Source organism: Nelusetta ayraudi, unplaced genomic scaffold (genome assembly GCF_046127955.1).
Source record: "Nelusetta ayraudi isolate G7.1 ecotype Tasmania unplaced genomic scaffold, CSIRO-AGI_Nayr_v1 ptg000041l, whole genome shotgun sequence".
NCBI lineage: Eukaryota > Metazoa > Chordata > Actinopteri > Tetraodontiformes > Monacanthidae > Nelusetta > Nelusetta ayraudi.
In genome coordinates this window covers 297,266-310,475 of record NW_027466091.1, presented here as the reverse complement: position 1 = coordinate 310,475, position 13,210 = coordinate 297,266, and the positions used below count along the sequence as shown (strand labels likewise).

Genomic DNA, 13,210 nt, shown 5'->3' with positions numbered 1-13,210 from the left:
CAGAAACTTCAGGTCAAACTATGTCGTTTTACTTTACTCCTGAGCTATTCCCAATGTCTCTGTGTGGGTCTGATTTCATGCGGATTCTTTCCCCCTTGAGCACTGACACAGGAAGTCTCCCCCCCTGCTATTGCTCTAGCTGAATCATATTGCTGTGTCTTTTTTTTAATCTCTTTACGCTCGGACCTTTTCACAATCTGCCACCTGACAGAGAAGACGTGAGATCACACAAACCGAATACAGGTTGTGGCTTTCAAAGTAAAAAAAAAAAAAAAAAAAAAAGTTAGCGCGCTACTTTGGTTGAAAGTAAAGAAGAGACGTGACTCGCAACTATAAAAGGGCTGTAGTAAGTTCAACACAAAAAAAAAGGAGGGAAAAAAAAAAAAGTCGTTACACCGAGTTCCTCTTCTTGAGTGCAGCAGCCAGAGGAGGAGGAGGTGGAGGAGGTGGAAGCGGCAGAGGAGGAGGAGGACCCGGCCGGAGCTGAGAGGACGCATGATCACATCCGGGGCTGGTTTATTCTAATAACGAAACGGCCAACCCGGAAAAAAGACAATTCTTCAGTAAACCGATCTCGCAAACAAACAGGCGGGAGCGTGGGAGCGACGTGCACGCCGGCCCTTGTCGCTGTACGCCGATCCGAAACACGAACTTTTTTCGAACTTTACTCATCATGCAGTTAGGTGTTACCCAAAGCCGGATATCTGCCCGCCGCTTCGGAGCCGAACGGGGCGCTGGCTGTTGCGCGCACTGACTCTCCTCCGCGGGTAAGTTCTGGCTCGCCGAGACATATATCTATCAGTGTGTGTGTGTGTGTGTGTGTGTGTGTGTGTGTGTGTGTGTGTGTGTGTGTGTGTGTGTGTGTGTGTGTGTGACTGACACAGTGCAGTAGGTGTGGCCGGCTCGGCCTGTTAAAAGTCTCCGGTGAGTCACTGTAGGTCACCGCAGCCCAACAACACGCAACGCACGTTCCTTCGTCAGGTGCTTCTGACTAGAACCTAGAACGTTTCCCAACCGAGCAAGCGAGCAAGCAAGCAAGCACGCGTTTAAACCGTTTTCGTTGCACGCTCACAATCACGCACGTTCCATGCGTGCGCGCTCCCGCCCGGCGCTCAGACGAGGCAAGCAGCCGGCTTTCAGTCAGTGGCGCCGGAGCTCTGTGACAGTGTGAACATCCAGCTGTCACCGGTTAGGAGCGAACAGAAGCGTATTGCTGCCATACTAAAAAAAAAAAAAAAAAAAAACAAGGGGGGGAGGGGTACAGTATCAAGTAAATACGTGGAAGTTTCACTGTTTTTGTCTCGTTATTACATGAAACTTCCACGTTCTGAGCCTCCACTCTTTACTTTTTGTTATAGTATGGTAAGTAAGGTACGTGCTCTTCCACAGTGTTGAGAAGTTAAAGTGTCAGGCTATGTCCGAAATCTCTCGTTCCCAACTCCCTTTATATGGAGTTCTATGTAGCCAACTACGTAGTTGCACTCATTAACCGAATTATATATTGAAAAAAAAGAAAAAAGAAAGAAAACATACTTTGGCGCCAATAACAACGTCATTGCTGTCCCATTATTAAAACGTCTCGTCGGCAGGAGGTAATTGATAAATCGATATCTAAATGAATGTACGTACATATATGAATTTTTGTGCAAACAATACTGTAGTTGGCATCTTCCCACATGCTGGCCTTTTCTACCTTTGGGTGAAGCGTGAGCTTAATGTATGACTGGATATATTGACCATCAGTTGGACGCTACTGTTAGCGATGCATTGTGGGATACATTGAGTGGACTACATTGTTAATACCAATGTTCACTCGGGATTGGGACAGCACTGTGGCGTGTCGCGTATTTAGTGACTATATAAAGAGTAGAGCGCGATTTTGGACGTCACCTCGGCCTCTCAAGGTCACGAGGTGACGTCTGTGCACAGATCATGCTTTCCCACCGTTGTGTATTGTTTAGGTAACGCTGTATAACACTTGTCAACAGCAGCAACCCATGAGTATCTCCGTGCCAGGAGTGACCAACCTCATTGATTAGGCTCCAGTCACCAAAAAAAGTTTCCTGTGTCTTCCTGTTCAAAGTTCCAGTCTCCTCATTGCAGACTAAGCACAGTGCTGGAAGTGTCAAATTCCACTGTGCTTTTTTGAAAAACCAAAGTGAAAAGGCAGGCCGACGCAGCAGTGGAAGTGGAGGCATCACACAAGTTTGAAACTTGGTCCAGTCCTGGTCGAGTGTACCACATACATGGCTAGGATTGTTTGAATATTTAGGCCACTTTACACAACCACAAATGGAACACGCGTTACTTGAGGTCCGATGGTAACGCCCTCTCCTGGCTCTCGTGAAAGTGAGTTCGACAAAAGTTGCCGCCTTGCAGAGATGAACTAAAGCAGAGCTGATAATGTGCGTATTCGTTCAGACTAAATCCTGAGTCTTCTGTGGACCTCTCTCACTTATTTGACTTTAAATAATGTGTACGGCTGTGGAAAGTACGAGGCAGATTGAAAGGATGTGAAGCGTTTAAAGTAACACATTGTCTGCTCCCAGACATTCTTCACTGGTAAGACGCCTGAATATTTGTCATCTTCGAGTACCGATACTCTGATACTGATATTTTCGGTTCTCAGTAAGTCTGGAAAAGCTTTAGTTGTTAATATATTCCTTAGTGCCGACTGGTCTATGTTCATGTGGACCTTGCCTTCTTAAACAACGATGGAAAAACCTCATTTCCTCAAAACTTGATGGAACTGTTGTTTGCAACTTTCAGGAAGTTGCACATCTTGGATGCAGTTTTTCATTTCTTTTTCTTCTTCTTCGGAAATCAATGTCTTGCACCTAAACAATTTAATCTGTGGCTAATTCGGGCTCGGGTGGGGCTGGTTGACTCAGTATTACCTTCTAATGTCTTTATTGGCACTTTTCCTTGGCTTTCACTGCCGCATTTCAAAGTTGTCTGGGTTCGTGACAGAGCTGCTCGGGTGTAACATCAATTTGAATCGGTCCACACATGAGAGGACACGCTAGCGAAGCAGATGTCAGGGAGTTTCTCTGACTGCATGGACACAGAAACTCCCTCTAGTCTTGGTACTTTTACATAATATAGACAACATTTGAGTCATTAGTGGTATTTTTCTCTGCTCAGCACTACTTCTCTTGCAGTTCTTCCACCAGATGTTTTCTGATAACCGTAAAATGGTGTGTGTGTGTGTGTGTGTGTGTGTGTGTGTGTGTGTGTGTGTGTGTGTGTGTGTGTGTGTGTGTGTGTGTGTGTGTGTGTGTGTGTGTGTGTGTGTGTGTGTTGTGTTGTGTTGTGTGTGTGGGGTGTGCCAGGTCTGAGCGCTAGTATATGTGTGAACTTTGTGGCATCATTTTGACTTTCCGTTCCACCCCGAGTGTGTTCAGAGGGCTTTGCGGTGGTTTGTGTGTTTGACCTATTTCAGTGGCACAGCGATGCACCACTGAAAAGAAGCTTTACAGGCATCGGCATCAGAAAGAACATGCAAGTGTGTCGCCCGTTGCTATGTGTCATTTATTTGCGTTTTGTTTTTCCCTGCTCTTTGTTGTATTGTGGAAATTCTGAGTGCTTCTGCTTCTTGTGTTGTTTTATGCCCACAAAGACCCTGTGTACACTTGGCTTATTGGATTTACTCACAATCATATACTGCCCTTAACTTTTACTTTTGCCTAAACGCACAACACGTAACTTCAAGAGTCTGTGGAAGAGGGAAGATAATGGAAGAATAGAAAGGAAGCGCTGCTGCTAGTGGGTCTCGGCCATCAGTTGTGGTGGATGCAGATCCGTGATGAGACCGAAATAGCTTCATGAGGATCGCGTCATGAACCCAACTCCTCCCATAATACCTTGTGCTGTTATGCACTGAAACAAAACTCTTCACTTTATAAGGCCCCGTTCTCGGCTGCGTTACCCAAAGAGGCTGAGCTGAGAGTGAGTGAGTGCTGAGTCTCTCCAGCGCGCCGTCATTCTCGTTGCATGGCATCGTCTTAATGAACACATCTCGGCTGCGCTCCCCGACTTTTCCTCTCGTCTGCCCGCCGCAGCCGCCGCCGCCGCTGCCGCTTTCCTCTGTGCCCAGTGGAAATGTGTGTGTGTGCAGATCTTGAGCGCAGTCTGTAATTTTTGGCTGTGTGGTGGAGGGCCTCAGCCTCAGCCTCAGGGCTTCAGGGTTTTTCTGCTCAGCCTCAATCACGTCACATGAAAAACTGCTGAGTGGTGGCTGCTGCTGGCTGGTTTCTTTCTTCCTGTGTGTGTGTGTGTGTGTGTGTGTGTGTGTGTGTGTGTGTGTGTGTGTGTGTGTGTGTGTGTGTGTGTGTGTGTGTGTGTGTGTGTGTGTGTGTGTGTGTGTGTGTGTGTGTGTGTGTGTGTGCATGCGCTTAAACAGTAAATGAAAGATGGTTTATCCTGCCTATCTGCCTGCCTCTGCCTGTCCTACAAGAGGATCCTCTTGCTCCTTTTTCCCCCCGTGGTCCATCTGACCAGTGTCTCTTGTTGTCCCCGCCCCCCCCACCCCCCCTTTTCCTCCTCTGTGTGTTCTTCCAGTGATATGTGCTAGCAGGAGCAATGCCGTACTTGGACCGGCTAAATCGTGTGTGCGGCTTTTTGGATATCGAGGAGAAGGAGAACAGCAGCCGCTTCCAGAGGCGATACTTCATCCTGGACACTCAGGGAAATGCCCTGCTGTGGTACATGGACAACCCTCAGGTGCTCCGCACACGCTCTTGACTACACAAACAACAAGAGAAAGTGGATCCGACCAATCGGAGCCGCGTAACCTTGGACTCTGAGCCAATGACGAGTCTTTGTGTTTGCTTTTTTTTCCCCTCGCGTGCAGAACCTGCCCAGTGGTTCCAGCTTCGTTGGCAGCCTGAAACTCACCTACATCTCCAAGGTGAACCTCCGACTGACGCTGCGTTGACGTTGCTGCGCCTGCTGTGCACAGTGCAGATTGAAAGACGCCAGCGTGCACTTGTAGAGAGACAGAGGGAGACGCTGATGGGGGAGCGTCTGAGCGATCTGTTGTTGGAGTTTGGTGTCACGCAGGAGCAGCCTTAGTGAAGATTTCCAGATGTTTGTGGGCTGACGAGCGATAATGACATTGGCTGTAGTGCTCAGGCCTCCTCCCAACACACATGGAGACATACTTGTGACAGACTTGTGTCCTCCGTCTCTTTTCTCCTCTTGCTTGTGCTCCCCTCTCTTTTTTTCTACTGTGCAGTGTATTTTTCCCTTTTGTCTTCTGTCTCATTAGCACCCATTTCTCCTTTCTTCTGTTTTTGGTTTTCCTGTCCTCTACCGTCTACCTCACCCATCTCTCCACCACTTTGCCTTGTCCAATTTCTTTACCTTTGATCTCCACAACTGTCCTCGTTTCTCTTGCATTATGTCTCCCCTTGTCGCCTCTGCTCCCTTTAATTCATCTCTTCTCTCACTTCCTCTTCCCAGGTGAGCGAAGCAACAGCCAAGCAGAAGCCCAAGACAGAATTTTGCTTCGGTGAGTCTCTCACGGAAATGCAAAGTCACGGTCCCGCTGCTGTCAAGGACAGCTGCATTTATTTTATCGACGCATGCGATTGAACTTGTGTAACGTGGTGGTTGTGTTGGTCGTGTGTTCATGGGACCGAGGTCTGTTTCTCTCAGTCATCAATGCAGTTTCCCGGCGGTACTTCCTCCAAGCCAACGATGTGGTGGACATGAGGGACTGGGTGGCTGCCCTAAACAAAGCCAGCAAGATCACAGTGAGCAGAAAACACGCACACACAACACAGAGAGAGAGAGAGAGAGAGAGAGAGAGAGAGAGAGAGAGAGAGAGATGGTTAAAAAGTCTCAACTTTTTATAGATGTGATGAGATCAATTTTGTTTGTGGTTGTGCGACTGAAAGCCACTGGGTCCGGTAACACGTTCCCCACAAACGCCCCTCGAGCTTTTTGATGAATGAATGCGCGTGAATAAGAGTGATAACACACTTGTCAATGCAGTGAAGGCGTGAAAGCGACACTGCGAGAGAGTAGATGAGCGCACGTATGTTTGCACGACACCTCTGTCGCCGTCTCTGTGACTGAAGGCTGTGTCGGCTGTCGACAGCCATTTGTCTCATCGCAGCAGACAAATGTTTTCTCTCACCTGCACTCTGCACACAGGAAACGGCTCTGCTCACTCCCCTCCAACTTCCCCTTTGACAGGAGGAGCTTTTGTGTCGGCTTTTTTCTCTGTTTTTTCGGGCTGTGCTTAAAGCTTGCATAAAAACTACTTCCTCAAGCACACTTCTGCGGTCTTTTGGGTACGAATGCGAAAATGTCTCTTTTTTTTTTATATTTGGGTTTCAACAGTCAATGTTTTTTTCATAGTCTTGGGGTTCTATGCATATCTTTAAACGAGCCGCAAGTTGAAGTTGCAGTATGCAAAGTGAATAACACAATCACATGCTTGTGAGATTTTTTTAAAAAATAAAAGGGAAAACGTGTACAAAAGATATGAAGAAAGAATCTATGAATTGCTTGATTCATGCAGTAAATAAAATGATGATGTCTGATGTGTGTGATGAAGTAAAGATGTCCCTGATCGCGTGGTGGATTTGCATCTTTAAATGTCGGAATACATTTCCAACAGCTGCCTATTACTATTACAAACAGTTGCGGCTGTCGCTTTGATGACAGGTTCCCAAACCAGGCCCTGCGCCACCGCGGACCGACGTTGCTGCGGTGATCGGTGACACTCAGGGAGGAAAGAGGCAGCAGGCCTACAAGACGGAGATCATTGGTGGCGTGGTGGTGCACACTCCCATCCAGGTAGTAATAACCAATAAGCCACCGTCGCTCCAACGATGTCGGCGGTTTGCATTATTAAGCCGACCGTCAAACATTAGAACGCAGCATGCAGCTGGACTCGCTAAAAAATAAAATAAAAAAACGTTCGCTTGAACGTGGCTTCGGCGGTTGCATGACTGTCAGCGTGATACTGACAACGGTTATGACGAAACGTTTCAGAATGAGGGCGAGGAGTCAGAGGGGAAGGAGAGGAAGGGCACCAGGCCAGGCGTGGTGAGGTGCAGTTACTGTGTCAAACAGGGAAATGTGGTGAGTACCCACTCATTACTGATCAGTGAGTGTGCTGGTCTAAAAGAAATAAAAATAAATAAATAGCAGTGGGGAAACCAAAAGAAATGGGTTTGCTTCTGTGCGTCTTGTTTCTCAGAGGAAGAGCTGGAAGAGAAGGTTCTTCACTCTGGATGACAACGCCGTCAGTTACTACAAGTCTGAGACGGTAACAAGTAGTTTTTTTTCTTCTTAAATAGAGCTATATAGTTTTCTTTATCAAATTTTTTTTTTTTTTTAGTTTTCCCCTCAGTATCTGAATTATATGCATCTTTGTTCCAGGATAAGGAGCCGCTGCGGTCTATTCTACTAAGGGACATTCAGAAGGTCCACGAATGTCTCGTCAAGTCAGGGTGAGTCAAAAACAAATCAGGGACTCAAAGTCTTTTTCTGTTCCACTGCATTTGTTTGTCTGAGTCACTGTTGGGAGCATGTTGGAGTGATTTCATCAGAAGTTTAACTCTTGTTTGACCGGTCTTATTTCTCTGCACTATTGTGAAAAAAACGATGCGTCAGTACTTTTATTATACAAACACAAATTTGTATTGTTTTGATGCTTCAAAGATGAGAACAGTGTCTTTATTCCAAACAGCAGTCCGCTCAACTGTGTGGCGGGCCTGTCTGTCAATCATCTTTTTTTTTTTTTGTGGCAAAACAACATCTATGCTTGACAGCTCAGCCCCCTTGAGTGGGCCTGCTGTATGAATGGAAACTTGAATCTGCTCGAGTGCCCAGCCTTTGTTTTGGATGACGTCAGATGAGCACACAGTGTTGGCGTTTGTCGTCTTAGGATCTTTTGGATGTTAACTTTATACAGTTTAATTAAGGCAAGGTTCAACATTGACCTTTTATTTATTGCCACTTGTGACTCTTTGTTACGATTGGTTAGGGGCACTTGGCTGAAATGTAAAGCCAAGTTAGTGCTTAGATGTTCAAATTGGCTTTACGATTTAAGCACTAAATAGAATTTGACTTCTAACATGAAGTGACCTACAAGCCAACCATGTAAGCCAACCGCTGGCCTACTCCCAACGTCAAATCAGGGACAGACTGGCACTTCCTGATAGAACCAAAGCTTCCCTTTTGTCCAGTGAGTTGAAAAAGGAATGTATTATTTTTCATTTCATCTGAACTTGAATCTCCCAGACGTGTTGCTTGAGATCAAATGACTTCTTTTACGAGCAAGGCCTGGCCATAAGTGTAGAATCAGAAGCAGTGTGATAACCATAAAAACCAATTCAGACAACAATTAGATCATGATTTATTCTCTTGTGCCAAAAATAGGTTTGTATCACGAGTTCACATATACCAGAATGAACACTGTGACTTAACTTGTAGCCACACAATTTAAATACTGTGTACTGCAAATTAAAAAAAAAACAACGCTCCTGGTCATATCCTGTTTCATTCTTTTTAGCAGGAAATGTACATGAACATTGTGTTTCCTAACCGCAATGCTCCTTAAGTAACAAGTCCGTCCTCAACATATTTCACATTGATTATTTTCTCCTCTTTTGTCCATCAGAGACCTCCTGCTGAGGGACAACTTGTTTGAGATCATTACAGGCTCCAGAACATTCTACATTCAGGTACAACTCAAGTCTTTCTCTTGCAGCAGCCTCCGATGTTTGGCTTCTTGCAAACATTTGACAAACCGGCTGTGCGTCAACTGCGACGAAGTGCAAGTGTTTTGTCGTTGGGAGCCTCGGTGTCCCCAGGTGTATCCGTCCTGATGTTATGAGCCGTTGTCTGTCAACGCTCTGCCGCTGATGTGTGACAAGGACTCGCTGTCTGAGAACGAGGAGTTTGTTTTGCGGGGGAAAAAAATGCACAACCGTCCGCGGCGTTCACAACAAGTGCTTTCTTGCTTGAGACCCTCCCTCCTCTGGGAGAACAGCTGTGTTTGACAGCAGGGGCCACATCAGATGGGAAGTTGCTCAAAGGGAGCTCGCACGCACGTGCAATTTATTTTTGTCTGTTCAAGAAAAAAAAAGGAAGCATTGGCAATCATAAGTCAACAGGAAACTGAAACAACAAAAATGTTCAGTTCAGTTTAAACGCAGTATTGCTGTTTCATTTGAAGGTTTGTTTTCCCTCTTTGCTTCTTTGATTGTCCAGTTTAATGCAACATCTAGAAAAAGGAGTTGTCAGCGCAACCTACAAAAGTCAAAGTTTGTTTTTCCAAAAAAAGTTTCGATTTGTTGCGAACGTGATGTGATAGACATTTGGCTCCCATATCCAAATAACTCAGCTGGACTTTGACATGTATGTGTATGTCACTGTCAAATCTGCAGCCTTTATCTGCGAGCCTTTCCTGTCGCTCTCGCAATCATTCACTTCCAAAACACTCAGTGTTTTTAAAGGTACGTGGACACCGCAGGAAGCAATCTAGATCAACTACTTGTGCTGCAGTGACTTGTTGCGTTAAAGGTCCGGAGTGTAAGATTTTATTGATTTATGATTTGTGTATTGGTAAAAGCTTAATATGCTGCCCATAAATTCATTAATAAAAGTGTATACTCACAGTGAAATAGAAGTCATTTGGTTTTTCTACCCTTAGAACGGTTCCCATACATATATATAAGAATACACAGAACGCAAGGGTCTTGCTACCAGAAGCAAACAGCTTTGTGCTGTGGATAATCCAGCCTGTCTGACAGCGCGGTTCGTAACTAGGGGTGACTGGCCGCATCTTCAAATAAACCAACGAAGAAGAAAGTGGACGAGATGTCCAGGTTTGGGTGCGCATGCCACCGTAGTTCACTGGCAAGCTCAGTAGGGGGAGGGAGAGTGAAAGACGCTGCAATCTAAAATGTAACCACTTGATGTCGCTGTTTCTTCTTCAGAATCTCAAAATATTACACACCGAACCTTCAAGTACAGAGAGATAACTTTGTTCTCATTGAACTGTTGTTCTCATCGTGGGACGAGCTGGCAGGCGCGGCGTCAGATTACAGAAAGTGAAATGCTGGAAACTTGTGGGAGCCATTTAGTTTGACACAAAAGCCCTTCAATACTTTCTCCTGTGCCGGTTCTTGATTGCAGACAGACTCCCCTGAAGAAATGCAGGGCTGGATCACGGATATCCAGACGAAGATTCAGGACTTCAGAGGTCCACCGAAGGTAAACCCCCTCGACCACCAACCTCTTCTACAGCATTCTACCGTCACCTCCTTCTGTTGTGTTCTAATTTTGGCCACGTTCAGACTACCAGCCAAAATCCGATTTTTAGCCCATCCAGATTGAAACCGGATGGCGCTTTTGATGTCTGAACAGTTGCAAATCACATGAAATCCGATTTTTGCAAAACGGATTCAACCGCCTTCGGGAGGTAGTTTCAAATGGCATTTGGACAGATGTGTCTCAGTCTGAACAGCTCACCAACACACCGATGGGTTTTCACTCTCTGTGACGTCACTCTACGTGACGCCAGACCAGAGAGCGCCATTCCAGGTGCGGAGCTGTAACAGATTTGAATCAGATTCGCCTGCAGTCTGAACGCAGCCAAGGTAGAAGCAAGGAGAGGTTCTGGATTGTGATCAGTAGCTATGGTGTGTCTTGTCTCTCCCTCCCAAATGGCAGGGCTTCCTATTCAAGCGCGCGTCCTCCCTCTACGGGAGCCAGAACAGCTCCTGGGCGTCTCGCAGGCTGCAGGGCGACGACCGCCGACCCACGCTGTCCAAGTCGTGCTCCGTGACCCAAGGATGGCAGCCGTGGATGCCCGTCCCGCCGTGCGAGCCGTCCATCGCCGACGCCGACGACGACGACAGCGCCTTCAGCCCCGTGCCCCCCGCCCTGCCCTCCCCTTCCTCCTCCTCCACCTCCTCCTCCACCTCGTCCTCCTCCAACTCCCTCTCCAACAACCCGCCACCCGCCGGCCCCGGCGCCTCCTGCAGCGGGCTGGGCATCCTGGCGGCGTCGGGGGACGCGGCGTGCGGCCGTCGGAGGCACCGCTCGCAGCCTCAGCCGCACTCGGGCTGCAGCTTCCCCTTCAGCCTGGACGACGACAGCATCCGCACCACCGACGTCTAGCCCCGAGCTGCTTTCCTGCTTTGAAAACAGAGAAAAATGAATGTGACTGGAGGGTGAGGGTGATGGCCGCTATGGACGCGATGCTGTGAACGCCTGCCTCGGCACCGTGGTGTTAATTCTAGGTCCCTGCGCTGACTGCGTGGGTGCATTATAAATGAAGGACCGGAGGAGTGTTGATATCAGGGCTGTGAGATAGTTCCAGGGAGTGTTTTAGGTGTAACCTCTTCTAAAGAAAAAAAAAAAAAAACTTGAATAATCTTTTTTTGTGCTCTTTATTTTTTGTCGTCCATGCATGACTATGGCACATGCTTTTAATCTGTTGCACTTAACTCCCCGGGGTGGACATCATTGTGTTAATCCAAACTTATACCCGCCTCCACTTTTAAGTATTCACAAGGAAGAGGTCACAAGAGCTCCGAGTTTTTATACTCTCCGCTCCTTTGCTTTTAGATTAGTGGATTTTACTCCGAAGCCCAGCAGTGTTCTTCCCCTCCTCACACCACTTTTCCCCTCATTAAACAGTAACAAGCATTTGCCCATTTGTCATTTTAGGCTGTTTGGTACACTTGCTCATTGGCCAAACTAATAGAGGGTTTGTTGTATTCAGCTTTTATATGCTTTTTTCCCCTCCACACAGAAGACCTTTAACACAGGGCTTTATGCTCCGCGGCGTCCTATTCACAGGGTACCAGGATATGAGAGTGATAGGCTTGATGGTACTTGTCATAGAATGTACTGCAAGCACTTGCAAATGTGACTTTCCCATTCCAGCGATATATAGAAATATACAGTATGTATATGGGGAATATGTGCGACTTCTTCTGGTAATTTAATTGTAATTTGGCACTTTGCTTCTCTCATTTTGTAGGAGTCTGTTTGTTTGCGTGCCCGCACGTGTGCGTTCCTGCACTCATGGTTGTGTATTTCTGTGTTTGATGTTAGCGCTCCCTCTGAGGTCGTGCCTCAGATACTCTGTGCTGTTACATCGGTAGCGGTGCCTGTGCTCAGGTCACCCTCAAGACATCACTGATTCGGTACCACGTTCAGGCTGTGTGCACTTATCTGCCGGCTCACAATGTTCATTTTCTTTCTTGTACATTAAAAGAAAAAAAAATGCTTTTCATTCGTCCAGTTTAGGTTGTTTTTAATAGTCTCACATCACAGTTGACCAACTGGTTCCGTCTTTTCTTTATGTACGTTTGTCAAACTAACTCTGTTTGGCTGTTTTGAAGACAAGTGATTGCGATAAAACTTTTAACATTCGTCTGTACGGAAATGTCCAAAGGTTCAGAAGGTCGCTGCCAGCATGTCTGCCCTTTAACACCTTCGCCTTCAGTGCGTGCACGCGATGTAGACACACAAACACCGGCCTGCCGATGCAGTGGCCGCAGGCCGTGTTAAGTGAAGTGTTTCGCACGTCCAGTGCAAAGGTCCGCTGAATGCTAAATTGCCTTAAAGTGCATCGTGACCTCCGTCCACTCTTTCCTCCACCTCCGAGCGCAGCTGTGCGGCTGCGGGACCTGCCAGAGTAACGCGCCTTGACCAAACAGTTTAATTTGTGTCACAGTTTTTAAAACCACCAAAAAAGGCCCTGAGTGCCTGTGAAATGTCAGCTGTGTTGAAATTGCTTTTCCGTCTGCTGGAGGTCCTCAGGGTGGCAGGGGGAATCCACGCAACATGTGCAGCAAGGCCCGGCGGTGATGAAAGTCGCACAAGTCGCGGACAACCCAAGCGCTTACGGGGCCGTGGGAGTAGCGTTTAGTATATAATAACCTTTGGTGAGCCGCTTATGTCTCTCTCTAGTTTCACTACATTTACATGTATGTCATCAGGGGGGGAGAATGCGTCTCTGCAGACGCTGTCGCTCGATGAGCCTCCTGGGTTTAATTTCTGGACAAACACGCTGCAAAGGTCACATAACACTTTAGTTTGACGCCTCTGAGTGACAGACAGCTCTGAAGGGCAGACAGACTGACAGACAGCTTCCTCTAAATGTTAATTTTCCCACTTGGTTGACTTTGCAGCAGTCTGCTCTTTTAACTGGGGCTCTTTTTGAAGATGTTGA

The 13,210-nt window shown here is 46.9% G+C and overlaps 1 protein-coding gene across 1 annotated transcript; it reads left to right on the top strand.

The window, feature by feature from the left end:
* Nucleotides 1–448: 448 nt before the first annotated feature.
* Nucleotides 449–12,313, top strand: plekha2 (pleckstrin homology domain containing A2). Its single transcript, XM_076033191.1, has 12 exons — nt 449–767; nt 4,561–4,722; nt 4,853–4,909; nt 5,464–5,512; nt 5,659–5,756; nt 6,676–6,807; nt 7,006–7,095; nt 7,214–7,282; nt 7,396–7,466; nt 8,639–8,702; nt 10,159–10,236; nt 10,696–12,313. Exons 2-12 carry the CDS (start codon nt 4,582–4,584, stop codon nt 11,143–11,145), a joined length of 1,299 nt encoding a protein of 432 aa, XP_075889306.1. The 5' UTR covers nt 449–767; nt 4,561–4,581; the 3' UTR covers nt 11,146–12,313.
* Nucleotides 12,314–13,210: the final 897 nt, after the last annotated feature.